A 16,695-nucleotide genomic window follows, 5' to 3' on the forward strand; every position below is an offset into this window, starting at 1 on the left:
CACCAGGTGCGCAACTTTGGCTGCCGTACCCCATAGGTACACGGGTACCAACGAGCCACATGCCCTGGCGGGTGTTGTGAGTTCAAATCCGGTTCCGGTTATAATTTCAGATTATAGCTTGGTTCGACCCACGCACCTTCCAGCATTGGACAAAAGATAGGAGTCACAAAGACAACTTGTTAAGCATAGCTACCTATTACCCCAACCCCCCCCCCCCAATCCCCCCCCCAACCCCTTCCTTTCCACTCTTTCCCCTGTATTCCCAAAAAATCCTTCTTCATTACTTTCCTTTACCGTCCCTTCATCAATTGTAGAACCATCGTTTCAAAAAAAATATTAATATATTTCTGACCGCATTTCAAGGTCAAAAGACTAAAACACGAGATTGGTCAAAGAAAAAATGCGTAGATACGCAAACCGATGTAATTTTGCGTGCGAAGAAAATAGCTAGTAAATCGTTAAAAAACAATATGTTCATGATTTATCTACGACATTGGGTTAGTTTGATTTTTTACTGAATATCCATTGGAAGCCTTGTGAAATTTTGAATATTCAGTAAAAAGTATTGAAGTTTGAAAAAATGGTATCCAAATCGGGAGAGACGGACACCCAAAGAGGGAAAGACGGACGCGCAAAGGTAGGGAGAAACGGACATAAAGATTTAGAACTCATTTTGCCCAACAACGATTTGACATTGCAAATACTTACATATTGTATATGTAAAAGTAGTCAGAAGTCATATAACAGTTGGAATAGGCCAACTTTTAGAAACGATTAATTCGATATTGAAGGGAACCATTTTATTTTCTCGCTCAAAGGGGGGATCGGGAAGGGGGTTTTCCCAAACCAATTCTTTCCTAAATACATGATGAAATATGTTAATTTTTCTTAATGCTGATAATTCGACGACGCGTGACACCTTTTTGCGAATGTCCGTCTTTCCCATATCAAGTGCCCATCTTTCTCGCCCATGCGCAGAAACTCGGATTTATAAATAATTTTTATAATATTATAAAAAGTATAAATTGTGGAAGAAATTTTCTAGCACACGTTGTAACTATATTAGATAGAGACCTAAAGGTTCAGTTTGTATACAAATTGCGATCAATGCAGTTATATTTGAGTAGATATTGAGTCTTAACCTTAAGGCACAGACAAACAGACATAACTCTTGGAAGAAAAATCAACAAAAATTATCGTACCTCACATTTAGCCTGAACACTAGCACTATCTATGATCGACATTCCCAAATATCAAATAGCAACATGGGTATCCCTCGAAGTAGTAAGTATTTTTTATGGGGAACTCCCCTTCTTTCGTCAAAAAGCGCCACTTTGACCAAAACGGAGACATTCCCAACTAAGCCCAAATTTGAAATGACGGTTTAATCGGTACGATGAATGGAAAACGAGTGTTATGTCTGTTTGTCTGTGCTTAAGGTGTCCGTCTTTACCGCCCTTCTCCTACTTCTGGACGGATGTGACACATGAAAATCATATGGAATTTCTTCTTTTGAGTGTATTATGCTTTCCCCTGCTGGTACTATAGTCACAGAGAACAGATTAACAGGCTCGAAGGAAGTAATCAATTTTTGTGTGTAAAATTTGTCGGTGGCGCACTCCAGAAAAAGTTTGCCAAACGCATCAAAAATGTACCATGTACCTTTATCAATATTTCTTTGTGCTGGAGTTACATAGCAGCGATGGCAGCGACATCAAGATTTAGTTTGCCACTTACTGCTCGAGGGGTGCTCAATTGAATGATTACTCGTAGATTACATAAAAACCTTTTACACACTTTTTGTCGATTACCTGGTAGTCTGTTCTCTGTGCGATAATTACTATATATATAGTTCGGCGGATAGAAAACCAGGCAAATTGGCATCCCTGATTTTCTATCCGAAGAACATGTAATATTCTAAAGCGAGAAACAACAAAAAAATGTTGTTATTGAATGGTGGCTGGTGTGATAAAATCAAGTCATTACTGTATTAAATAAGTCAAATAGTTCGAATAGTAAGGATAGGTGTCGAATCTTTCCTATTTGAAAACATAACAAATTTTCATTTTGGGCATTTTATCAGATGTCCAAAATATATGTATGATCAATATATGATGTCCAAAATATGTTTTGAACAATGTCCAAAATATATCTAGAATATCCAAAATGATTTTGTCCACAATGTCATTTTTTTGGAAATGTATCTGTATTTGTGTCTTATCGGTATACCCTCATTGGACAGAGAGGGTTGCTAATTTGCAATCTATGTACCTACTGACAAACATTTCACTTTTATATTTATTTCAAAGAGATATTTCCTATTCTTTCGAAATGATTCCTTAGCCTGTCCAAAATACATAAATCACCCTACCTGTGTGGAGTTGATCGAATGGACCAAAATGTGGTTTATCTGCGAATTGGCTATCGTGAAAAAAAAGTGGTAGTTCTCCATTTTTGCGTGGCTAATCGACGTAAGCGTACAAAATGCATGACAGCTGCATAGACGTATGAATCCGACCACGATGCAGTTACGATTCAAAAGTGAATTGGCTATTTGGTACTGCAAGCACTATGGTCGTATGCCCAAAACTACTGGCGTAACTGTGCTCCAAATCGGTAAAAAACACAACAAGCAGAAGGATAACATGCGCTTTGATCGAACAGAACATTTTCCGAAGGCATTCAAAAATCGGCGACGATGTACATGCGACACTTGCAAGTCTCAAACGACACATTCCACGCGCATCTATCCCATGAGAGCAAATTTTGAAAGTATTTGTATGGAGTATGTTCAAACATACAATAAAACTTACAAAAGTCATAAATTGCAATATTGTTTATTAACAATCTATATATATAAAAATGAAATGCTGTTCGTGTGCCCGGTATAGACTCGCAAACCGCCCGACGGATTTTGATGAAACTTGGCATATACATTGCGTATGATGTGAGGAATGTTGTTAGCATGGTTTTGTTCAATTTTTGTATGTGGAAGTTTTCAAAATTTCGAAAATACTGCATATGGAACAAACTTCATTTCAATCGCATACATCCACTACTGTCGAAAAATCAAAAACATCAAAGCAATCTCATGTCAACACCAATTAATTTGTTGAATTTTACAAACCTAAAATCAAAGCTTTTGCAGCATTGTCTGTATTTTACAAAACTTAACATAACATTTTAAATCTATGCCACCAAAAAGGACTAATCTTGGTAAATAAACAAGGGAAACAGAACGTACAGGATTAAGAGAAGAGCTGAAAGTGTTAAGCAGCGAGCGGAGAGAAACGAAGGAAACGGTATAGACTCGCAAACCGCTCGACGGATTTTGATGAAACTTGGCATACGCATTACGTCTTATGTGAGGAATGTTGTTAGCATGATTTGATACCCCTCCCCCTCTAGAAGGGGGGGCTCCCATACAAATGAAACATAAATTTCTGCATAACTCGGGAACTAATCAAGCAAATGGCATCAAATTTGGCATGTGAAGGTTTTTGGAGGCAGAAACTTTGTCTATGGTAGATTGAGACCCCTCTGTCTTTTAAGAGGGGGAGGGGGGGCTCCCATACAAATGAAACACAAATTTCTGCATAACTCGACTGTTAAACAAGCAAATGGCACCAAATTTGACATGTGGGACTTTCTAGAGACAGGATTTTTTTCTGTGGTGATTTGAGACCCCTCCCCTTTTAGAAGGGGGCGCTCCCATACAAATGAAACAAAAATTTCTGCACAAACCGACTGTTAATTAAGCAAATTGCACCAAATTTGACATGTGGGGCTTTCTAGAGTCAGGATTTTTTTCTATGGTGGATTGAGATCCCTCCCCTTTTAGACTGTTAATCAAGCAAATGGAACCAAATTTAACATGTGAGGGTTTCTAGAGACAGGATTTTTTTTAAGGCGGATTAAGACCCCTCTACCCTCTGGAAGGGGGGGATCTCATACAAATGAAACACAAATTTCTGTATACCTCGACTGTTTATCAAGCAAATGGAACCGAATGTGGCATATGGGGGTTTTTGGACGCAAGTTTGTTTTCTACCATAGTTTGTGACCCCTTCCCCCTCTGGAAGGGGGAGGGGGGTGACTCTCATTCAAATTAAACAGAAATTTTTGCATAATTCAAAAAGTAATCGAGTTCAAGAAATTTTAGATTCTTCCATAAAACATTAGTCAATAACAATACCACCAAAAACTAGATGATTCCGTCCATACGAAAAGATAGAATAAATTTGGAACAAAATTGTGAGAAAAGGTAATAATTATTTTAAAAACCAAATTAAAGAAAAAATACATTGTTGAAATGTAAATATAAAGAAAAAAATGTTGAGATTACTCTAAGTCTATGGTTTCTGACCAGTTTTTAACTGTTTTCAAACGAACTTCACTGATATTTATTGCGATTTTGACAGCCTCGCTATATTAAGGGTTAGTAATAAAACTAAAATTGCTACGTGGTTTCACTTTCGTAGCACTTTCGTGCAACATAAGAACTATTGAACTAATAATGTAAAGTATATACTGGACACTATAAGTGATAGTGTCCAGTATATACTTTACATTATTACATTATTATTACATACACTAATAATGTAAAGTATATACTGGACACTATCACTTATTGTTCTTACAAAATAAAATTTTAAAACTCAGAGCCTTTTTCCAGATAAGCGGTCATTTAAAACAAGTACTTTTATAGTGGTGTCCCGTAACGAAAATTTTGCATTTATTTCCGTATACCAGAGAATTCAAATCCGATTTTTTTGAAACTATGGATTTTCTTCATTCATATATGTACAATCAAAATCGCGATGTGCTTGACTTTTTATAAGCATTTTTATGTAAAATAAAATAGGTGCTTCAAAATGGTATCCCGTAACGTTTTGTTTAACGCAAAAAGTAATTGAGTGAAAAAGCACTTATTACATAATGAATCATGTAATCTTTATCGTCGATAACATATCTATTATTTTGATGACTGAATCCAAGTAAATATGTATTTATTATAAGTATGTGCGGTAGAGACAGGCACCTTCAAATTAAAATTCATTATCTACACAAATATCTCTGTTTGATATAGCCATACTACTAGTAAATTTCTTACAAAATTAATACTTTATCATCAGAAATATTACCAAGTAATCATAGTTTCTGGACATTGTACGGAAACACGGACACATATGAAAGGTAGACACCCGCAAAAAAGATATGATGTCTGATGCGTAAATCACTCAGTTAGTTTCGAAGTATGCTACCAGTCGTCGTACGTTCGAATCTCGACTGGATGGTGCTGTCAAAATCAGTAGGATCGTTGTACGAGTCCCGTAGTGATTTATCTCTTTTGGACAGGCGTTGCGCGTACGCTATTTTAGACATTTACAGCAAAATCAAATGGAAGTGACCAAAAGAAAATACGCATAAAGCCTTTCGAGAATAGATGAATCACCATAATTGTTTTGTACTCTAATAACTATCTGCAGAGTCTCTCGATTTGGCCTGGCAAAGGGTGAACATGTGCATTTCATAACCTCTGTTCATTAACTCCTACCCTACCTCCACATGGTGCCGACTGGGGTACGCAACCTCGACTGTCGTTCACTAACAGGAAAGGGGACACAGTGGCAGCCCCGTCAGCGGGATAAGAACCTTAGGTTAACAACCTCAAGAATCAGAATAATTGGCTTAAGGGGGCATAGCACTTTTTACACCTTATTTTTGCCTCATTTCAAATATTTTTTTTCGTAACGCGAAAAGCGAATTGATTCGGGTTTTTTGCATTTTAAACATTGCATTTTATACTAATATTTACAATTTTGTTTTCATAGGGTAACCTCTTGCCCTCTCCCCTACGGCTCCTTAAACATGATCATTTGAAAAAAACATGATTTGCGGTACCATGGATTGGCGCTTGTTGGCATATCCGAATTAAAAAATTCCAGAACGATATGAAAGTATATTAAATTATCTCGTATTTGACCCATTCTTTTTTTAAAATTCGAACGCATAACGAAATGGCGGACATTGAAACGTAAAAGTAAGGTAAGGTTAGTTGAAAAAATTGACTTTAAACATTTCTAAAAATATAAAAATTGCAATATCCAAAAAAGGATGGGTCGAACACTAGATAATTTTATAAGCTTTTTAACAAAAAAAACAATCAAGAGAATTGCTTGAGCCATTCTAGAGATATTTATGGTACCGACTTTGAAGACCTGGTTTCGAGAAAAACGGCGTTGAAGTTTTTATTCGCTGTGTAATTGCTCCAGACATGCGCGGTACAAATAGCTGTAACTTTGTCATTTTTTGGAATTCATCCAAACGGCTTCAAACACATATGATCAAAATGTCAATTCGATTTTTTGAAATTGAAAAAGTATTATGCCCCCGTAAGTAAATGTAAAGTTAATGTAAATGAAAGAAAGTCTTTCGATAAAGAAGAAGGATTTAGTCTAAGTGACATTTATAACTAACACTAAAAACGTAATAAGTTTTCGACTTACTTCAATACTTTAATGATTAAAATACTTAAATAGTCTAAAAATTTGGAATTCCGTTTCTGAAATTGTTTAGTCAGCTTTTTTCAGCAATCATAGTGGCTTTGCTGACCACGCTAGCAAGAGGTCCTAGCCGAGAAAAGATTTTGTAGCTTGCGAAATGCCTAGTGAATGTCGTACTTCGAACAGCGTCATTTTTAGCTACTTTTTCTAGATTTTCATTTTTGAAAGATTTCATGGCCTTTTTTAACTGTTTTACATCTGTAGTATAATATGCAAGTTATCTGCAAAGTTAATTTAATGTATTAGGCAAAAATAGTTTCAAATTTTTGTGTTCGTCTTTTATAGCAACTCATCTTGCATAAAAACTTTTAAATTTATGAGTTAACGTATCATTCTGAAGTAAAACGAAATAGGGGGAACATGAAAGCATGAAAGACACCTTAGCTGTTCTCAATTAATTACAGGTAAAAACAATCAAATTCAACCTGAAAAGCCTGAAACTTAGATGAGGGTATAGTCTAAACAGTTCCAGTGAGTTCAACTTCAAAATGCATAATACAAATACAGAAAATATAAGGTTTTCGTTCCAGATGTTTTTTCACTCGATATTAATAGGTACGGGGCAAATGTGCCACTATGGTGGGGATAATGACCAAAAGTGGAGAAATGTTGAATTTTGCACTCCGATCTATGGGATTTAGGTCAAATTAATGTGTGATACAAAAAATAAACACATAAAGACAAATAAGATTTCAAAATGATGTTTTCACCATAACCATACATACCATAAAAGTAAAATTTCAAAATCATTTAATTTTTAAGAGTTTAATTTTTTTTAATGAATCTTCTTATTGTACATTGTAAGACACTTGAGAAATCATAAAAATAATTAGATTAAAATTCTTCGTCGTTTTCATAAAAAACTGAAAACTGGCACTTTTGCCCCGGGAGAGTCGTCTTGCCCCTAGTCCCCCTACCTAGTTTTCGAATAATTGCTATTTAATACCATTTTAGCGTACAGCGCAAACAAAGCATACCTTTTGCATCAACCCGAACCTTTTTTTTACCCTTTTAATCTCTTTTGAATAAAATTTTTGAATTTTGTTGTTTTTGCCAAAGTCATGCAAAGTCTTACATAGGGGGAGGGGGCGGTCAGTCCAAAAATTGAGAAAATCCGTTACATAATTAATACACAGCCCCTACCTTTCAATAACTAACATGTCTAAATCATATGATTAGGTAAGCATTTCATAATACTTCAATAAAGTTCTCACATGGGCATCTCTATTTACCTGGAGGTAAACTTTACCTTACATATACTTCGTTACGTATACCTTATTACCAGCCTATAATACACCAAATCAGTACACTATTGTTACGGAATATAGTAAATATAGACCAGATATAGAAAATATGACGGCCCGAATAGAAATCTAGAGAAAATGCACCATATAACGCAGTTTACTGTTTTCGTTACGGGACACCATTTGCAGAATACCGTTTGCCCAACAGCGCGTGGTGTCCCGTAACGAAATGATTTTTATTATATCTTAAAAACTAAACACAAACCACAACTATACTTTTACATTTTGAGTTTCAGGCTGCCATCAGCTAAAAATCTTCGGAACAGGTCGACCTTGAGAAAACTTCAAACAGAGCAGAGTTTGGCAAATGTTTGTATCATGTTCAGAATACGCATTATCTGCGATGGTGTCCCGTAATGAAAAGTATCCTGCTACTATTCAATGATGCTTATTATAACAAATATTTCGCCCTCGTATTTACAAAGTACTACTAAATAGCAGCTCAAAACACCTATTTTGGAAAATATTTGTTATACTATTGGTAAAATATGGACGATTTTGCTTCGAAAAAACGGTTACTCGTGGTGTCTCGTAACGCTGGAATGTGTCAAACACGCATGGAATGTAAAAAATGTAATGTTAGCCTCCGTTTAGGCTATTTTAAAGCATTTCATACCCCATATTGATCTTATGGTACTTCTACTTTTTATATTTTTCCTTATTCGTTATAAATGAAACAAGAAAATCAAAGATATTTATTATTTTATTGACAGTGATATCATATTTTGTCGACATAGCCTCAACAAAAACTACAAGGTAAACAGCCCTAAGGGTTGTACGAAAGGGTGATATAGATATATTAGATCAAAGACTAGTAAAGTAAACTGCATTTCTGGCATATGTATGTTTATAAGAATCTGTCAGTGCCATTGTTTACGTGAATACTTTAAAGAAAAGAGTGAAATATTCAGATTCAATGCTTCATTGAATGCAATGGTGGCTTTGAAAATACGTGGACGGGGGTTCATAAGTACAACGCCTGCAACCATTGAGACATAGAGATTTCTTTTATAAATCACTTGTGTGCATCATAAAGGTTTAAATAGTAATGAATGACCAGCCCACAGATTATTGTATTAAATATGATTATGCGTAGCTTGACGTGTTTCAATAATGTAACTTTTACTCGCTTGTAGCCCTTTTACCTTTGGCCATGTATTGGTTAGCATTTATTTCAGATCCTAGTAGGGTAGTTGATCCAGTAGTTGTGGTAGTACCAATAGTTGCGCTACTATTCATTATTAATGCATATTTTCGTCACCGTAGCATTTTAGATAAAACAATTACATTCATTATATAAAACAGGTTTTTAGAAATATTGGTAGTTAGACTACACCATTTAAAATTAAAGCATTATTTGCTAAAATGCCTATTTTCCAAAATCTAACGCGCAGTTGGAGCGCACAACTATAGGCGCTCATCTATAGTTTTGCTACGATGTTTTTTCACTTAGCAACCTAGCAATGTATATGGAATAACACAATTAAAGGAACATCAAACTTAATTAAGAAAACAGTAGCGCAACTGTTGGTACAATATAATTGAATCGGAAAATTCATTTTTTCTTTATAAAGCTTCTCGTACAACGAAAGCAATTGTCTTGCCTTGTGACAAATACCTTGTATTTGGTAAATTTAATAAAAATGGGATACCATAAGCAATAATTGAAGCATATACCTCAATAAACAAGCAAAATGAAGGTATATTGTGCTTAGTGGCGCAACTAATGGATCATCTACCCTAGCTGACACTTGAAAATTTCAGCGAAAACTATTCACGGGGGAATTCTGGGTTGATTCGGGTTAACCTTTACGTTCCCGACATCAAAAATGAAGGTACTTTCAGTTACACTTTTCACTCTATCTCCACTGATTTTCATTCGAATTTTATGCAATCAGTCTTAAAAGAACCACAATAGATGACCTTCAATAAAAAAAACTACAAGGCATACAGCCCTAAAGGTTGTACGAATGGGTGACGTAGGACTATATCAGATCATTAGATCAAAGATTATTGTAAACTGCATTTCTTGCATATGTATGTTTATAAGAATCTGTGAATGACATTGTTTAAGGCGGAACCGAAAGTGGCTAACGTTATTGTGTTAGTGCGACAAACACTGTACTGTACATCTCATGTGTTCGTTAAAAACCTAAACGTTTATTTGAATATTGCATTAGTATTGATAATATATGGCAAATAGCGGAGCTTGCAAACATAAACAGCTGATCCGGAGCCAACCGCACTGACTACAAACATCCCGAAAAAGGGTTTGTTTTCTTTATTAAGGCATTCCGATTCAATTAAAATTAACAGCGGCAACTGAATAATGCGTAGGATCACTAGGATGTTTAATTAATCCGCTTGCATCGGATTGCGTTTTTGATTCCTGCGTTTGCGTTTTGTTTGTTTACTTCACTGTAAGCTCATCGATGCGGCGAAAGTTGAAAACTCTTTAAAAGCTCATTGATGTGACGAAAGTTTGATACTGTGTTGCTGCTTTTTCGGAAATCGCTAGTTCAACGAAATATGTGCGTAACCAAATATCTATTAACTAATCCCAAATTATACATTGGTCGCTTTTATGAACACGTAATGATCGATATGTTCAGTTAAATTTATTTTCCATTAGCAATTATGTTTTGCTGAGCGTTTATTGATACATAGCAGATCGATCAATTGAATTACAAGTTTTAGGAAATTATAACAGCGCTGGAAGCACTGATTACGTGGCGAAAGCGTGCTCTGCCAATACAGATGCATTTTTAAGGCGCAAGACAATACATTTCGGTTTCCCCTTAAGTGAATTTGTAAAAGAGAAGAGCGAAATATTCAGATTCAATTCTTCATTAAATGCAATGGTGGCTTTCAGAATACGTGGACAGGGGTTCATAAGTATAACGCTTGCAACCATTGAGACATAAAAGATTTCTTTTAAAAATCACTTGTGTGCACCATAAAGGTTGAAATAGTAATGAATGACCTCCAGATTATTGTATTAAATATGATTATGCGTAGCTTGACATGTTTCAATAATCTTACTTTTACTCGCTTGTGACCTTTAAAAGGGCCATGGGTTACAAATAACATTAAAGCCAAAGCACGTTCATCGCATATATGACGTGCCATTCGAATGTCCTTCTCTTTTGACATGAATGGCAACAGGCACATAAGTTAACGGCGTCGATTCACTGTCTTTTGCTCCGAGAAGGATTTACTAGTTTAGAAGGATTTACTTGTTACAAAAAATATGGCACATACGCAAAAATTTCTGTTTTATTTGTATGAGAATTCTTATCCTCCTACCACATGGGTGAGGGGTCTCAAACCATCATAAAATAAATTCATGCCTCCACATGCCAAATTTGGATCCATTTACTTGATTAGTTCTCGAGTTATGAAGAAATTTGTATTTCATTTGTATGGGATCCCTCCTTCTTAAAGAAGGCAAAGGTCCTAATTCACCATAGAAAAAATTCTTACCTCCAAAAACCCCCACATGCCAAATTTGGTTCCTTTTGATTGATTAATTCTCGAGTTATGAGGAAATATGTATATTATTTGTATGGGAGCCCCCCCTCCTAAAGAGGGGAAAGATCTCAATTCACCATAGAAAAAAATCTTGCCTTCTGAGACCCCCATATGCCAAATTTGGTTCCATTTGCTTGATTAGTTCTCGATTTATGAAGAAATTTGTATTTCATTTATATGGGAGCCCCCCTTTTAGAAGGGGAAGTGGTCTAAGTACGCCATCGAAAACAATCCTACCTTCTAAAACTCCCACTTGCCAAATTTGGTTCCATTTGCTTGATTAGTTCTCGAGTTTTGAGAAAATTTGTGTTTCATTTGTATAGGAGCCCCCCCTCTTACTCCGTCCATAAAATTGCTCTCTCGCTCCTCCATAAAATTGCTGGTCATTTTATCTTTTCAACGACATTTAAATTGTTCGGTTTCGTTCAGCAGTTTAGTAGTTATTAGCATTTGAAATCTTTCATTCCAACGTTACACTTCTATTTTCGTTTTCACAAAGTGCTACCCAGTCCCAGATAGTAAACATAGACGTAATCCTACGTCAAAATAAGTTGGTAAATTATGGTTCCATTTTCCCGGAGGTATTCCAGATCGCAATGGGATTTTTTGCCGGTAGACTACGTCTTTGATTCCTATTTTGGGGTGCACTTTAGAAAAACTAAAAGGGAACATGTAACGAAAACTGGTCATAGTTTGCACGCTTATAACTCAGTCATCTCTCAATAGATTCTGGAGATATTGGTATCAATCGATTGGAATTTTTTTCTTTACAATGCTGTAAATTACATGTTTCCCAAAGAAACTTTTAAATAATTGAAAAATGTTATGCATGTCAAACTAGAAATCCACGCTCTGCGATTGGTCGAAATAAGTAGAACTGATTTGCCGTAGCGATAACGATGTTTCTATACCACAAGCAGTACGGTTATATACAACCGTACTTAAATTTACACTCATTCCAGTTTTAACACATACAATTTTCCTTTACTTTTATAAAAAAAAACTACCAGGTATACAGCCCTAAGGGTTGTACGAAAGAATGACGTAAGACTATATCAGATCATTAGATCAAAGACTAATGTAAACTGCATTTCTGGCATATGTATGTTTATAGAAGAACCATTGTTTAAAAAGCGAAATATTCAGATTCCATTCTTCATTGAATGCAATGGTGGCTTTGAAAATACGTGGACGGGGGTTCATAAGTACAACGCCTGCAACCATTGAGATATAGAGATTTCTTTTAAAAATCACTAAAGGTCCAGCGCCTCTGTGGTTCAAAGGTACACGGGTACCAGTGAGCGACACGCCCTGGCAGGTGTTGTGGGTTCAAATCCGGTTATAATCTCTGATTACAGCTTGGTTCGACCCATGCACCTTCCAGCATTGGACAAAAGATAGGAGTCACAACGACAACTTGTTAAGCATAGCTACCTATTACCCCCCCTTCCTTTCCACCCTTCCCCTTCATTCCCGGAAAACAATCCCTCTTCATTACTTTCCCTTACCGTCCCTTCATCAATTGTAGAATCATCGTTTCAAAAAAATATTAATATATGCCTGACCGCATTTCAAGGTCATGACTAAAGTTACGAGTTTGGTCAATCACTAAAGGTTGAAATAGTAATGAACGGCCAACCCGCAGATTATTGTATTGAATATGATTATGCGTAGCTTGACATGTTTCAATAATCTTACTTTAACTCCCTTGTGGCCTTTAAAAGGGCAATTGGTTACAAATAACATTAAAGCCAAAGCACGTTCATCGCAAATCTGACGTGCCATTCGAATGTGCTTCTCTTTTGACATGAATGGCACCAGGCACGTAAGTTAGCAGCGTCGATTCACCGTCTTTTGCTGACCTTCTGGTTTTCCTAGTTTATTTTCACACCTTACCGCTTGTTACATAACAAAAAATATGGCACATACGCAAAAATTTCTGTTTTATTTGTATGAGAGTCCTTACCCTCCTACCACAAGGGTGAGGGGTCTCAAACTTTCATAAAATAAATTCATGCCTTCAAAACCCCTCACATGCCAAATTTGGTTCCACTTGCTTGATTAGTTCTCGAGTTATGAGGAAATTTGTATATTATTTGTTTGGGAGCCCCCCCTTCTAAAGAGGGGAGGGATCTTAATTCACCACAGAAAAAAATCTTGCTTTTGAAACCTCCACATGACATTTGCTTGATTAGTTCTAGAGTTATGAGGAAGTTTGTATTTCATTTGTATCGGAGTTCCCCCTCTTAGAAGAAAAGGGGTCTCAGTACACCATAGAAAAAATTCTTGCCTCCAAAAACCCCCACATGCCAAATTTGGTTCATTTTCCTTGATTGGTTCTCGAGTTTTGAGGAAATTTGTGTTTCATTTGTATAGCCCTTCTTATGCCCTCCTTAAAATTGCTCTCTTATGGTAGCCCCCCCCCCTCCCCATAAAATTGCTGGTCATTTTATCTATCCAACGACATTTCAGTTGTTCAGTTTCATTCAGTAGTTCAGTAGTTATTAGCATTTGAAATCTTTCATTCAAACGTTACACTTCTATTTTCGTTTTCACAAAGTGCTACCCAGTCCCAGTATAGTAAACAAAGACGTAGTCCTACGTCAAAAAGTGACAAAGCCCCCTCGTCCCAAAAGATCAAAAAACGACGTTCAGACTTATCCTAATTTGATATCTCTGCTTGGGAAATACGCCAGAAAAGGTGATAAAGTCTTCTCGTCCTAACAAAATTTCCGCTTTAAACCTAGACCAATTTGATGTCTGAGTTAGGGAAGTATCTCCAAAAAAAATGATAAGTCTCCTCATTTCAGCAAAATTTCTTAGAACCGCAATAAATCTAGTCCAATTTGATGTCCCGAAAGTGAACAGTTATAAAAAAGTATGCGATCAACCCTATTTTTCGCACGATTGTATCCACATACTGCAAAAATTTATTCAAAACTGATATCTTATATGAAAATGTAATGAAGAATTAAGACTGTCTGATTCGAAAATAGGTTTTGGGCGTTTAATATGCTGCTTTAATTGATGATATTTTACCTAATTGTTCGCATGTTAGTTGAAAGGGAATTATATTTCAAAAGAATCTGTCACAATAAATGGTGCTATATATCAACTATGTGAAAGGAAATTGACGAATGTGAACCACTGTTAAATGATAACCCGGATTATTTATTTAGTTTTTTTAATCAGCCATAAGTTGTGCGTGCAATGCTAAATATTTTATGTTTTGAGCAAGACTTAAACTAGTTAACATTCGTTTCAAGCCGGTTACCTAAAGTTGACTGGCGCTATAAATTACACAAAAATCTTCAAAATGCTATATCGTCACCAATCACCAGAAGAAGTGTGATTGTGGCCTGTTGAAACTTTTAGGAAAACTACAAACTCTAAAAAACGGATATAACTGATACACAGAGGATGAGCATTAGGAAATGTAAACTTGTCTTCTTGTATCAAATTTGTTGGAATTACAATATAGTAAATTAAAAATTTGCGAGACAAACTTTTGCAAAATGTCAAGCTTTGTCGAATTGAACCTACATTCGTAGTCCAACATGAGCTCCTCGTTCGTGCCTCTAGATACAGACCTTTATACTTTTTTGACGTCATAAGTAGCAGATGAAATAAAACTAGAAATCTACCAGAACCCGCAAAAGTTATCCATTTCATTTGTAGTCAATAAGAATGGATTATCCTGTAGATCGCTGGTGGTTTCTGTGATTTAGTAAAAAGTTATGCGAAAAAAACGAAAGTGAAACTGACGGGCTGTGAGAAACCAGAAAGTTTTATACAATTAGAAGTTGTTGAAAACAAGAATGAATAATATTTTGTTCGCGAGCTGTCGTTTCCAAATCGATCAATATCCACATGAACATTGTATCACATGGTTTTCACATTTTTGCTTACAACTTTTAACTGTAAACGGGTGTAACAGGGAGTGATCTACTAAACAACAACTTTCAAACGAGAATAATGACGCACGAATTGGTTCAACCATGCCACACTCACACCCGCATACGTACACACTCGGACACATTGAAAACTGTATTATCATCTTACTTGGATCGAAGAAAACCAACGCTTTTATGCACGCTAGTTCCGAATCATCTAGTTTTATATCTTTTATGGCACAAACTAGCTCGTCGATTATCCGTGAACCAATTCTAGATATATCAAGATTTGGCGCCACTTTCGGATCTGGACACTGTTTGGTTATGATACAGTTATTGCCCAGGAGCAACACATCGTCTAGATGCATGGAACGTCTTGATAAACCAAGCAGCAAGTGTTCTCCTGCGTGAGCTCTTAGTAGGGCCACCTGGTCATCAAGCTGTAACTCGACGAATGCTGGTATAGATTTAGCCCACTCGACCAGGATCAGCAATTGTTGCTTCATAGAATCACATACGTCGTTTATGCTGGCAAATCGTTTTCTAGATAAATCTCCATCTCCATCACTAGTATCATCAAGTGCTGCTCCAAAATGGCGGCTAAAGTTTTCGGCTCTGAGTAAAAATTTTACTGACAAACCATTAGATGTATCAATTTCCTCCAAACTGGGACGTCTGCAGCTGATGCGATCTCGTTCATTTTGAACGGCTGTAAAATATAAATGAAATATTAAAACCAGAATAAAAGAGCTGTTTTCGATAAATAACCGACTGTACAACAGTGTTGCAATTTATCGACTGAAAATTCAAACACAGAAAACTTTTTAATGTAAAAGCTGATACAACTTTTATTATATTTGTATCGACTTATACTGGCCAAATTATATTGTGCTCTCTAATGAGGGGGACATATACATATGAAACACGAAATACCTCATAACTCGAGAACTAATCTAGCAAATGGAACCAAATTTGACATAAGCGTCATTCCACGTCAAGTGTCCGAGTGCCATGTAATCGAGCTTCTCGGATTTGAACCAAATTTTGTCAGATTGTTCGTTTCAGGTCAGCAAGAAAAAATCATAAGTTTGGTGCCGATTGGACGTTCCCCCATTAATGGGAGTTGAATTTAAATTAAAAGACACGTTTTTGTCAAATCCAATTATTTTCCTTTGCTTATATCTCTGGAAATACTAGGTTTAGAAAGACTATTTTATCATGTTTCCAAAGAAAATTGTCGACGGAATTCGAAAAAATATATTAGTTTTTAGCGACAATGCTGTGCGGCGTAAAACAACCGCGACGTAGAGTGACTATGACTATATATAGCCTAAAAATAAAAAATAAGAAAACTTATTCTTTCTAGAGACTGGATATTTTTTTCTTTGTGGTTTGAGACCC

At 36.0% G+C, this 16,695-nt stretch overlaps 1 protein-coding gene across 1 annotated transcript in view; it reads right to left on the bottom strand.

Moving 5' to 3' along the window:
* LOC128741874 (hepatocyte nuclear factor 4-gamma) overlaps positions 1–16,695 on the bottom strand; it is a 153,703-nt gene that overhangs the window by 18,649 nt on the left and 118,359 nt on the right. The window contains exon 4 of the mRNA XM_053837976.1: positions 15,464–16,003. Coding sequence (XP_053693951.1) covers positions 15,464–16,003 — 540 coding nt within the window. The remainder of the gene's footprint in view (positions 1–15,463; positions 16,004–16,695) is intronic.

The sequence above is a fragment of the Sabethes cyaneus genome, chromosome 3, assembly GCF_943734655.1.
Source record: "Sabethes cyaneus chromosome 3, idSabCyanKW18_F2, whole genome shotgun sequence".
Lineage (NCBI taxonomy): Eukaryota > Metazoa > Arthropoda > Insecta > Diptera > Culicidae > Sabethes > Sabethes cyaneus.